At 35.5% G+C, this 13,459-nt stretch overlaps 1 protein-coding gene across 3 annotated transcripts in view; it reads left to right on the plus strand.

Annotated features, from left to right (window-relative positions):
• VPS13A (vacuolar protein sorting 13 homolog A) overlaps nt 1-11,043 on the plus strand; it is a 101,928-nt gene extending 90,885 nt beyond the window's left edge. For all 3 annotated transcript variants that reach the window (XM_005492402.4, XM_074533565.1, XM_074533566.1), the window contains 4 exons: nt 4,151-4,236; nt 4,852-4,975; nt 6,396-6,470; nt 8,228-11,043. In XM_005492402.4, the coding sequence (XP_005492459.1) occupies nt 4,151-4,236; nt 4,852-4,975; nt 6,396-6,470; nt 8,228-8,278 (336 nt within the window). In that variant the 3' untranslated portion in view covers nt 8,279-11,043. The remainder of the gene's footprint in view (nt 1-4,150; nt 4,237-4,851; nt 4,976-6,395; nt 6,471-8,227) is intronic.
• The last annotated feature ends 2,416 nt before the right edge of the window (nt 11,044-13,459 follow it).

Below are 13,459 nucleotides of genomic sequence, written 5' to 3' on the forward strand. Positions count from 1 at the left end.
TGTAAAGACAATATTCTTTAATTTCCCTGCTGATGAATCATACTTCAAATGGTATGAATCCAAGAGTTTTGGTTGTATTGGCAGGAAACAGAACATCTAGATGTGGCCATTATGATGAAAGTGTAGATCAGTATGGTTTCTCCATTTCAGCTACTCAAACAAATTCTCCTGTGTATTCAGATCAAAAATTTATTAAGATAATTCTGCCAGTCATCATAGGCAATTTGTATTTCTGCTGTGAAATAGAAGTTTTGCATTCTGAAAAGAAGCTGCTGTCCTAATTTTTATTTTCTTGCTGTGGCCTTAGATTTAAACGTTAACTATGACCACAGATTCCCACCGATTCAATAAAACAAGGTGGATTTCGGAGTTACTGTTCAGCATGGCTAAATGGAATGTGAATACAGATACTAACACATCATGGACATTGCACATTGCTTTGTGTTTTGTATAATGACATTGCACATTAGGATAATTGAAAGAGGAAGTAAGTAATAAAGGATTATTGGTGGTTATTATTCATAAATGATGAAGGAATTTTGCGTGGTGAAAAATGAATGTTTTACATGTTACTTTTTATTTAACAGTTTTTTCCCTTTTTTCACACTCATTCAAGCTACATCTACAAAGTCACTTAGGAACTGGTTAGAACTTTTAAATGTTTCTTTGAGGAAGACTGGATAGGTAATGATACCAGGTTAGCCTGCTGAAATTAGCAATTCTACAGCTTTTGAAAAAGTTACCTTGTAATTTGCACTGAAAGAGACATTCATGGTTGGAGTTTCTAGCAACTCGGTGGATTGCCTTCAGAATTCACACATTTGGACAGTAACCAGTTCATTGGGAAATATGCTGGTAGTCCAGATGAAAGTTAATTTGAACATCAAAAGATAATAGATTTCCAACCACTTTCTAAGCAGTAACAGCCTTTTCAGTATTTTTTTATATACTATTTCATCTGAGTGAGTTCAAGAAGGTTGTCAAACATTCTGACTTAAGCATTACACATACTACTAGTATTTTTTAGAACTATTACCAGGGGATTCACAAATTTTAATTTTTGTCTCCAATACTTAATTTTGCTCTGGATAATTTCTAACTTTATCAAAGGCTTCTTGGCTTGCTTCTCATTACATTAAGAAGGTGTGGTGTGATTAGGAATCTCTCCAGGTGCAGAGATACCACTTTTAAGACATTGAGCATATTTGCATATATATGCGTAACTGATCACTTTTACTGTTAGATTATTGCAGTGACATTTGAATAATTGTACTGCAGGTAAGAATTGCAAAGGAGGGGATTTCTTATTGTGTTACTTCATGCTTTACAGCTTCTGGAGTGACATTTTTTAAATAGATTTGCACAAACTTAATCAGGTGATTAAAATGTTTTTAATTTGAAATACAGGCATTGCATTTTAAAGATTTGTATGTGTTTTCTTTCACTGTTGAAAGTAACATTGAACAAAGAATGCTTGGTTAATGTTACTTTTCATAGTTTTCCATCACCAAACAGTGGTCCAAGTTGCTGTCTTTCTCCAAACAATAGCTACATACCATAAAAGTTTTAAGACCTATTTATGCATCTGTATTGAGTGATCAATTATATATAGTTTTATGTTTGAGTGGTATAAGGCACTTTGGTAGCAGAGTGCAGTAGTGAGCTTGTTGCAAGAATTGTCAGCAGTCTCCCTCTATGATGTATTCCCAATGAATAGGTAAAAGTCTAATGCTAAAAAGGATGAAGATTGGAAATAAAAGGTAGAAAAATACAAAGGCAGAAAATTTAAAAGTCATTACTGCTTAGCATTAGCAAGTCTTTGTTCCCTTTATAAATAGTCTGTGCAGCATTTCCTTGTGTTTTATTTTGCAATTAACTCCTGTTGTCTACAAAACTATAAACACAGTTTATGATTTTTGACTCATAGCTAACAATGAGAACTAGTTATCTCAGTGTGTGCCACATGGCAACAATGTTTTTGTTCTCCACAAGTCGCATGTTTGGAAATCTTATAGAATGAAACACTTTTTGAAGAATTTGGTATATGTTTAAATAACTTTTGTTTAAGGTTGTCGCCTGTGCAATAATTAAGTACTGTACTTGCGTAATAATTTTCACAATTCCCAATATGTTACCTGTAAGCTGAGAAAATTACATCGGGGGACATGTCTAGTTGAAAATTAGCTAGCAATCTAATCAGAAAATATAAAGAGGTAACTCTCCTTTCCTAAGTCCCATGTAAAGGCGATTAATATTTTGATTGAGAGCCTTACTTCTATGCTGTGCAAAGCATAAGGTTACTTTCTCCAACAGGGGAAATCTTCTTCATCCTAATAAGGCTAAATTGCTAAATGCTTTTATGTACACTTTGAATACAGAAATACTGGTTATTCTGTGTGATATTTATATGTTTGGTCAGTAAGAGTAATATGTGTCATTGTCAAAGTGTCTTGCAGTTAAGTGAAGTGTATTTTATACATATTCTGAACCACCCTTGCTCTTCCCACATGTTTCTTTAAGTTCTTGTCAGTCCTCTCTTCCATTTCCCTGACATTCATTTTAGGCCACTAATGAAAGGCCATCAGTGTACAGACCTAGACCAGTAGCCTGAACTGTGGATCATATATCCTATTCATGGTCCATACAGCCCCTTTGTCTTCTAACCGTCCAGCGTGTTATGTGCTGGAACATAGTAGGGGCTACCTTTCACAGAGGTTTTTTCAGTTATTTATTTATGTCCAAGCTTCTGATACAAGAGGCAGGGAGAGATTCATTTCAGAGGCAGAGCAACACCTTGATAAAACTTGAATAAGATGTTTCCAAAAATTAAAAAAAAAAAAAAAGCTTATTTTCCAAGCCCTTAGTTCCTCATTTTTTATGCCATTCTTCTTGTGGAATTCGTCCTGCTGCTGACACTAGCTCTTGAAGCATAAATGCAAGCAGTGACTTCTATAAGTAAGCTTGTGACCAATAGCTGTGATTTTGTAGCCTGAAAGAGATGGGAGAAGAGGAATAACTGGAAATTTCTGAGAGCTTTTTCAAAAACTCTCCTTAGGGTAACCTGCTACTCAAATATTCATGCTTTTTAGTCATGAAAGAATCAGTATCTTTGTGGAAGAGGCAATTCTTAAAAAGTCTGTGCAAGTGGAATTATCCACACAGTAAAATTTGAAGTTTTTTACACTAATTAAATGTCTTCATCATTTTACTGTGTTGGGGAACACGTATTAAAGGGCTTTGCTTTCTTAACTGTTTTAAGAACTAATCTAGATATTTTTAAAACTTTTGCATATGTGTCTGAAGCTTTATATTTGTAGTTAAGACTTTATTGAATCATACTAGTTTGTTCTAATCTGGTGTTGCTTCCAAGTTGTAACAGCTGGGAAGCATGCAAGCAATTATGTTGCTATTCCCAGCTAAGATGCAGCAATATTAATTTGACCACTAGTTTAATTGCTTGCTGCTCAGGAAGTCAGAAATCCAATGATTGCCAAGTCATGTGAGAGGTACAGGGCTTCTGTTTTTAAAAAAATACTTATCTGCTGTCATCAATATTTTAAATATATTGCTCATTAAAAGTATTCTGCTACAGCATTCACATTAATTGTAGGAAATGGTTTAGTTAATGAGTATACAAAAGAATGTAGAGGAATGCTAAGTACTACCTCAAGTGCATTATTATTAGTCCCACTGTCTACATGGTAATTAATGGTGCTTATATACAGCTAGGTATAGATTTATCCTCAGGGTTAATTAGTCAGTGTTTTGGAGGCAATGCGATAAAGTAGGAAAGAAATCTTTATTTTGTTTACTGTCTCAGAAATGTATTAGTTAGGAGAAGTTCAGTGTATATAAAAAGTATGTAGAAGACAGAGTCCTGACACTTTTAGAGAAGTTATATTATTCCTTGTCAGTTTTGGTTAGGATTGATTTTTATTTACATAGGTGTATTAACTGCAACGAAGTAGTTATGAACATTAGCTATTACAGATGTTAGTTATATTTTGACTTAATGAAAGAAGCCTTTTATTTAAAAGTCTATGCTTTGTGCTTTGTTACAGTTTATATTTTTGGAGCATAAATAATGTTTATGCATAAAATTAGTACATTATTAGCATATTCAAAGCTATAAAACTTCTATCTCTTTTAGAAAATTGAAAATGGAAGATTTGCAAAACTCAGATATATTGCACATGCTATGGTCAACAGTACAGATCTGTTAATGGTAACAAAAAGGTAAACAGTTTTGACTCTGAATAATATGTACTTAAAACAATCATAAAAATGTGCATGCCTTGATGATTGCTGATCAGTAACTGCACTGTCACCATATATGTAGACAAAATAATGGGGAAGGCATGCCTAGTGTTCTGGTTATAATGGTAATAATCTTCAACAATGTCATTTTTTGTAGTAGGAGAGTGTTCAGGGTTATTTCTCTCCTATTTAAGAAGGGAAACAAGTACTGATTTTAAGATGCTTTAGCTGAGAAGGATTTGTTATAAACTGGGTTAGGCTAAAATTACCTGAACTGTGGGATTCACTTACAAAGGTGTATTGAAGGAAATAAAGGATAATATAGGAACAGTCAATATCTAGCAGTGGAGTATGGGGCATCCTTCTCAAATACAGCTTGAAGTAGTGTTACAGTTTTGCTATGAAACACAGTATTTTAAATGTAAGAGGGAGTTTCAAAATTCACTCTTTTGGAAAGTGTGCTGTATAGTTAGAGATCATGAGATGAAACCTATTTTGCAATGACAAATTAATTCACTAGAGAAAGGGTAATATGACAACCTCTAAGGTTTTTTACATTGATTTTTAAAACTACTTTTATTTTCTGGTACCTAGTGGTGTGTTATTTGTGACAAAGGGGGCATTTGGACAGCTGACATGTGAATGGCAATACACCTATGATGAATTTACCAAAGAACCATTCATCGTTGATGGTCGAAGATTGCGCATTGAAGCCAAGGTACATTACTCTTACCGTGTTTTGTTGTCTTTTTTTGTTACTGTTTATGAAATTGAACTTTGAATTTCTGCTCACTCTCCTCTGAGTTCTTGATCTCCTTTGTATTTGAGATGTACTCAGAGAAAGGAGTTGAAATTGCCATGAGTGAACTCCTCAGATAACTAGTCTCTGACTGTTTCAAGCACCATAGTAACTTGGTCTTTGCAGATGAGATTTTTCCTTGAGCTGTAGGAATTTTTTGTTTGTATGCCCCAGTTGATGGTGTATTCATAGTCTGAAAAATGCTGATTCAACACAAGGCTCAGAACATTGCAGAATATTTTTATTATGCTCTCTGGGGCATATAATAAGGTTTTATTGTCTTCAAACTGACCATAATGACACGTATATTTTCCCTCTCTATACAAATTGAAGAATGTTGCTCTTAGTTGCAATTTTTCCTTAAAAAAAATCCTTAAAATTCTTTTCCCTGGTAAGCTGACAAAGGACATAAGGAGAAAGGTGACCACTAATGGCTATTTACAGAGGCACTTTTCTTAACAAAAAGTCTTAAATTCCTACTGATCTGTTAACTGAACTTAGTTAACTGAACTTCATTCAGTAAGTTTGTCTGCCAGTATTTTGTTTCTGTTTTTTATAAACTGCACATGTGTAATTACACATATTGGTTATCAGGACAGTCTTGATGGTGCAAAACGTCATTCAGTTTTTCACTCAGATTATTTGTTTCTATTGCAGAGAGCATGAAAGGCAGAGCCATATTGGTTTGGAATCCTCCAAACTGGATTTCTGACTGCAAGTGAACTTTTCCAGGATGAAATAATTCTTAGCATTTCTGCCATTTCAGACAATGCTGAATAACATATCCATCTTTACCCCTACACAGCAGTCATTTCAGAATCCATTAACATGTCTGCAGTATGCTCTGTATTGAAATCGATGATTGAAAACTGTATTTTGGAAATAACTCCATACGTTTTTCTTTCTGAAGCTTAAGTCGTTGTTTTTACTACCTATCTCCACTACTTGCAAGTCAGTATTGGTGGAATATCCACTCAAGTAATGACTTGAAGGAGAATTGCAAATTAAAACTTTGGGGAGTAATGGATTTTGTTACCACACGTACATGATCTGCCTTCCATTCCTACACACGTGTATAGGGCCTTATCCAGGGACTCCATGGTAAAAAGCAGAGTCTGTTACTGCTGGAGTGTTCACCCTACTGAGCTTTCATGCAGAAAATGGTCTCTCTCAGGGTATGTGCATGTGATGCCAACATACTCAGATGACCTTTCTTGGTACACTTGGCTGTTTGAACCATTATAGCTGCCTTGATAGTAAATAGCATCGTGATCTTAAAGCCTGAAGTAGCTAACTTCAATTTTGAATTAATGTTTTGGTTTTGTGGGGTTTTTTTTAGGAACGAGTTAAGTCTGTCTTCCATGCCAAAGAATTTGGAAAAATTATTAATTTTAGAAGTCCAGAGGATGCTAAGGTAAAGTCAAAATGCAATTAAAGATATAGTGGTAAAAAGTGTAACAGAAATACTCTTAACCTGAAACTGTGTATAGTTATGTATAACTACATATAGTTGAAATTCAGTATTTCCACATATCCGTTAGACATGGAAATAGCAATAATCTACTCAGTACTGAATTTAAAAAATAGTCAATTCCAACACCAGACTTTTCTCTACATAAATCTTCTGAATTACAGCAGTCTGAAAAAAGATTGAGTAAACAGTTATGCTAACAAAAACTAAACAATCTGGAATATGAATTAGAATAGTACATTTTAATAGACCAAAATTATTTGTAAATTACTCCTAGGTGGTGGGCAGGGATGGGGTGTTACTGCTCTGTTCGTTAAAATACAGGTTTTTTTGAAGAACGAAGAAAATCCTTAATAAAAATACCAGTAGTTTATGTGGTATATGATATTGCAGCTATTGTTATACACATTTTTGGTATAACATCTTCATTTTGACATCATTAGTTTTGACAGCAACAGACAGTAGGAGCAGTTCAGATCTGCTACCAGAAGGTAGCTACTTGTCAAAGTTCCGCCTTGTATTTAACTAGTGTAGCTACTAATTTTCACCAAAAAAATGCATGAGTCTTGAGTGTATTTCAGAGGGATGTGGTTGCATTCTCTTATTAGTTTAAGTTGCTTTTGCATCTTCTCATCAGTTTAGGTTCTCATCAGCTTTTCTCTTTCTGAGGGTAGTTTCTAGTTACAGGTAAATGGTAGCAGTTAACTCTTACCTCAGAAAGGTAAGGGCCCTGTGCTGAATTTCACTTGCCTCTAATCTTTGAAAGTGTTGAGGTTTGAGTTTTTTCTTTTTGGCTGTGTGGAACAGGGGTGGGCAGTGCTGAGATCCATTAGTCTCTCTGGGAGAGGAATCCCATCTACGCCCCAGCTAAATCAGGAACTATTCCAAAAGTGAAATTAGTACATCATATTACATATACCACAAGTATTAAGTAAGGGAAGGATATGTAAAAAAAAATGAATACACCTTTCACAAAGATATTGGGGTGTTTATTTACCTAGAGAGGTAAATAAAACAACAAAACCAACACAAATGTTCATATGAGGAGATAGAACCTGATACAGTAAGAGGTTCTGATCTAAAGTAATCCAATCATCTTTCTTCAAAGTGGTATGCACACCTTTTATAATATATAACCAATGTAACTTCATGTCCTACTCTAGACTTCCATCTCACTGCCCTTTCCCCCAAACCTCCTTTTTTTTTTTCAATACTCTTGGGAAACTAATTTCCCTTTTATATCCACATTCCTTAAAATAAACAAGATACAGTTAAAGAAAGCTTTATTCCTAAGTAACCTATCACACTGCTGCAACCTGTTATTGTCTTCGGTCTGTGGTGATCCTTGCTTCTCTGTTGTCATCTGTGATTTGTCTAGAGCTGTAGACAAAAGCAGAGCCAGGATGGGCGTTAAATGTTGTCTTCTTTTTTTTTCTTTTTCAAATCTTACTCTTTGAAGTTCAGACCAGGAAACAAGTTTAAAGTGACATGGTATCAAATGTTGAATATTGGTCCTTAAATGGCTCCATTCTCATGTTAGAAAAACAGGGGTTTATACTCTACAGAAGGATTTTTAACACTGTGTTAAAACTTGGTTAGGAAAAGAGCAGGTAGTAAAGACAATGACAAAAACCAGTCCAATTTTCAGCTGCTTTGTCTGTTTTGTACCACAGAATGATTTTGATTTTTTCTTTACACAGTGGATCCTTTCCAAACTAGAAGAAGTACGAGAGAATCAGCCAAAATTGTAATGAATGGAGAAGCACCAAGATGAAGAACACTGACAGCTACCTTTTAATTCCTCTTTCACAAATAGAACTGTTTGAATATCATCAACAGAAGCAAAAACAGGAAGGAGGGAAGATTTATCCAATTATTTATTATGATCAGAACAGTCCATATCAGAAAGGTAGATGATGTTAGATTAAAAATTATGTAATGATAAAAAATCTGCCAAGTTTTGTCTTGGTTTGCTTGGTTTTTTAATGTAAGAATTTCAGATTTCATTTTTTATATAAGCAGTGTAAAGTGAGTTTGTCATAACCTTTGATACTGAAACTGAACTCTGGAATAATTCTTATGATAGTATTTGGAGCAAGTCTTGCAGTTTTGATTTGATTGTGATAATCAGTAGTTACTTTATGTTTTGGTTTTAATGTGACTTGAGGCTGTGTTGAAATACAAATTTCTCTGTCAAAGGAAATGTTAACCTAATCACTAATGTTGAAACTCAGAATATAAGAAGGAGGATACTGGTCAGAGAATTTGAATTGAAGTCACAAGTGGCTGCTTAATTGACAATACTAGGGCAATAAATGAAAGGACCAGATCACAATTAATTTATACAGTACAGTATGGCTTCTGGTGTAAACTTTTTTTTATATCCTACTCAAGGAAATGTTGCAGCACCTCTATCAATTATTAAAATTTAACAGTTTACAGAAATGCGTATTGGGGAGAATTAACTCTGCACTAAAAATATTAATAAAAGCCTACTATTAGAAAGTAAGTTAGTAACAGTCTTGCAACTCAAGAAGGAGTTTATGGGGTTATAAGTGCACTGTTGCATACCAAATATAAATGCCTTGAATTACACACAATTAGCAATTGTGTGCTAAGCAAAAGACTAGTGGAGTCAAATTTATATTAAATAATTAATATGTCACACTTACTTTTATTAACTTTTCTTACCCAATGAAACTTCTTTGTTTGATACCCAGACAGCAGCATTTTATTTTATTGCAGCTTGAATGTCTGCAATTCTGTTTATTTCTTAGATGTAGTAGTCGTAGTATTGATGAGTGGCTGTTTACTGCAGGTGATACAAAAAGTACATGAAACAACACAGTGTTACATGAAGGTTTCCATAAATTCCCATATCAAAGTCTTCAAAATATCTTGTACATATAGAAAGCACCTACTGCCAAAATGTTATTTCCAAACAATACTTTGGAATATTTATAGCTACAGGATAAAATTCTAACATTGCTGGTGATGCTTGAAGTATCCAAATTGTTCCATTATTATAAATCTAAACCAACTACCATGTAACTTGTATTTGCAGATGTTTAATTTACCATGAGTCTTGCCATTGGGGTTGAGTAACCATTTAACAGGTTACAAAATACAGGTAATCTTGAAATTTTCCCTATAAATTGTAAATGGAATCAAAATACTATAAGGGGATTCAAAGCTATTACAATGGTGGTGTTACTCCAATCATTTTGTACACCAAGTACATACCAAGAGTATTAACTCAGGTTATATCACGCCAAACTTCCATACCTTGCCTTAGATAAGTAGTGGTTTTAGGTGCACTGAGTACCATTCTTTATGTCTCTTGTTTTTCATCTGTCATTTCTGTCTTAGGCATGATAGTTCATTCAATAGCCTCATAATGTTCTTGACAAAGTGTGTGGTCTCCTCTGCATTCCCAGAATTTACAGACTACCTGCTGCAAATTTCACTTGAAATGCATTGTTTGTGTACTTTGTACATTCCCATTTGTGTGTAGCTTTTCCATTTACCTGATTCAAAATATCTTCTCTCCACAGAGCCTCTATTTTAATTATTTCTTACATTTATTTTGCCAACAAACTCTGGTTCTCAAATCTCAGCTGGCTCTTTGGTAATGCTAAAGCAATTTAACTCTTAATGTTGAAGAATTTATTTTAAATGTGCATATTTGTGATTAAACAGCTGATGTTTTGGAAAACATGACAATTCCCCCAGAATGGCATTTTTCTTATAGACTATAAAATGTTTTGATCTTCTTCTAACTAAAAGCCTTAAGACAGGATCTGAAATGTCCACAAGTCAGTGTGGGACTTCTCTTCCATATCCCTTAGTTTCCACTTGTAATGAAAATATGATTTTCTATAGGTCCCTTTTCTAGTCCATAATTTTTGTCTTTTGACTTTGTTTTTTTAATAAACCTTTCTCCATACAGTCATGAAAGAATTTTGCCATTTCTTGGCAAACATCAGTTTTCTCCTTTAACTATGTATCACCCCAGAGTGAAGGGAGAAGTATTTAGACTTGTGCCATCGTGTAATTTTCTGGATTACTGCAGGTTGTATGAGATGTCTACTCTGCTGTGCCTCATTCCTTATTGCAATATGCATATTTTTTTCAACAAGAAGGCTGAATAGGTATGTTAAGTTTTACTGAAAGTGTATATGCAACAAGAAAAGGGGATCTTGATAAACATTAAAATGTAGGCATTTGGTTCTGCCCACTGTGGTGTTTAAAAGTGTATCTTGGCCTTTACTGAAATGCTGAAGAACTGCTCTCTTCTACATGACTGTTATGTAAACTTAAAACATTTGAGAAATGTCATTTGGGCTCTCAGTTTGCTAAGGGTTACAATTACCTCTAAGAAACTCGTGAAACATTTGTAAGTCTGTTGCGCTTCCTTTTTGTTCAGCTGCATGGCTTTCATAGCATGGCTGTCTTGGTTTCCACCCCCACTCTACCCCCACCTTCTTAATCTTGAATAAAGTGAAACTGAATTCTATTTGACTGAAATGTGATTATTACTTGTTTTCTTTATGTTCTGCTTTAATTAAAAGATAATACCATTCATTACTCAGAATTTCATAGGTCAAGTCAAATCCTGTCTCTGAGGACACATGGTCAAACTTCTTTTGCAGCCATCCTAGGAAAAGAGAATTATGAATTTTAGAATTTACCTTTGGTTTATTTTTTTAAGACAAGTTTTTAGTAACTGGATTAACACATATCAGTTCCTTTTTAAATTTTTTTTGAGATGTGGGGTGGTTTTGGCTCTTGATTTTGTTGGGTTTTTTTCTCTGTGTTGCTGTATTGAAAAAGACATAATGGTGTTGCCAGACAATAGAATCATGGAATGATTTGAGTTGAAAGAGACATTACAGATGACCTAGTTCCAGTCCCCCTGCTCTGGGCAGAGCCACTTTCAGCTAGACCAGGTTGCTCAGAGCCCCATCTAACCTGGCCTTGAACAGCTTCAGGGATGAGGCAAGCACAACTTCCTGGGCAACCTATTGCAGTGATTAACCATCCTCACAGGAAAGAATTTCCTCCTGATATCTTAATCTAAACCTACTCTTTTAGTCTGAAGCTGTTCCCTCTTGTCCTATCACTACATGCTCTTGTCAATAGTTCTTCCTGAGCTTTCTTGTAGGCCCCCTTTAGGTTCATGAGGCTGCTACATCATCTTCCCAGAATCTTCCCCTCTGAGACTTAATCTCCTGAACTCTGCCTTCATAAAAGAGCTGCTCTAGCCCTCAGACCATCTTTCTGGCCTTCCTCTGGACCATCCCCAACAGGTCTGTGTCTTCTATTGAAAGCCACAGAGCTGGCACAGCACTCCAGGTGCGCTCTATGAAACTGGAATAGAGGGGCAGAATCCTCTCCTCACCCTGCTGGCCACACTTTTTTGGATGCAGCCCAGGATACATTTGGATTTCTGGCCTGCAAGTGCAGTTGGCTGGGTCTTCTTCCGTCTTCTCATTCAACAGCACCCCCAAGACTTGTTCAGGGGTGCTCTCAATGCATTCTCCACTGAGCCTGTACTTGCACTTAGAATAACTCAATTCTTGTGAAATCCTGTTTTCAATTTTTTTTTCTCATTATAAAGATTGTGTATGTATGCCATTAGCTACTTTTTATCTTTAGCGTTTTACGTAATTACTCTTATTGGCAGACTTGGGAATTTTCTGCCCAGTATATGCAAGTACATCTATGCATCACCTAAGAGATGAAGCTTTATCTAATCTGTGCAACGATGATCTTGGTCACAATTTTTGTTTTTGTGGCTGCAAGAAGCTAAAGTTCACTGATCATGCACCCAAGATGTTGTAATTTGGGTTTGATTGTCTTCACAGCAAATCTGGAACAAGAATTCTAAATATTCTTGTTATACCTCAAGGGAAGAGTAGGTTTATTTTAAGTCTGCTCCAACAATAAGTAAAAGAATGTCTTATGTAATTTTTTGTTTTAACTTGTCATACAGCAAAGGCTGAAACATAGGGCTGCCAGAACAGGCATGATGATATAATATGCAAAAAGGGGAGAAAATGAAATTCTCTTTTTGCTGGCTATCTCCGAATGTTTTTCTTATGTTTGTGCATGTTCACTTCTAGTTGAAACAAGCAGATTGAGAACTATGTGCAGAGGTTTGTCTTGGTAAGCACTTTCATGTATGCTTTTGATTGTTGGTTGTGAAGTGTGACAACAAAGCAAACTTGTGCTGATGAGTCCTGCAATGGTAACAGTCTCAACATGTGCAAAACTCATACTCCAGCAAAGCCAGGCTCCCACATTCATGGTGCAAACGTCCTACTCACATACACAGCAAATCTTGACTCTCAGAGGAAACCTCTAAGAGTTTAAACGTATTTTTCTGGAAATCCCAGGGGGCTCAAAATTAGATCAAGCAGTCAAGGCATTTGGGCATTTTATATGCCTTCATCTAATAAATCTGCTGCCCTAGAAAAGTATTACATTGATGTCTTTTCATGTGACTGGAATTTTTAAGGTAAAACTCCATTGTCTGTAGATCTTATGACAAGACTTGCTTTTGAATTATTCTCTGAGCAACAATGGTTAATTTATGACAGTAGGTTTAAGTACTTCTTTCAGTACTTCTAAAGGAGGGTTCAGATGACATGTTGGATGATATGGATGTAACATGGATGATACACAGATGGGCTGTTGCATGGTGTGCTTTCCACCACCCCCCTTTGGCTGCCTCTCCTTCAGCAAGTGGCTCTGTGTCCTGTGCCTCAGGACACAGAGTGAAGAGCCCCATCCTCAGGTGCTCTTCACTGTTCAACCTCATCCTCAGAGGCTCTTCACTATTCTCTCAGCATAGAGAACTGCCATTCACTAGTATGGACACAGTGTTACAGGTCAGTGTCCTTCACTTCCTTAAAAACATAAAAGCATCG

This window comes from Zonotrichia albicollis, chromosome Z, assembly GCF_047830755.1.
Source record: "Zonotrichia albicollis isolate bZonAlb1 chromosome Z, bZonAlb1.hap1, whole genome shotgun sequence".
Lineage (NCBI taxonomy): Eukaryota > Metazoa > Chordata > Aves > Passeriformes > Passerellidae > Zonotrichia > Zonotrichia albicollis.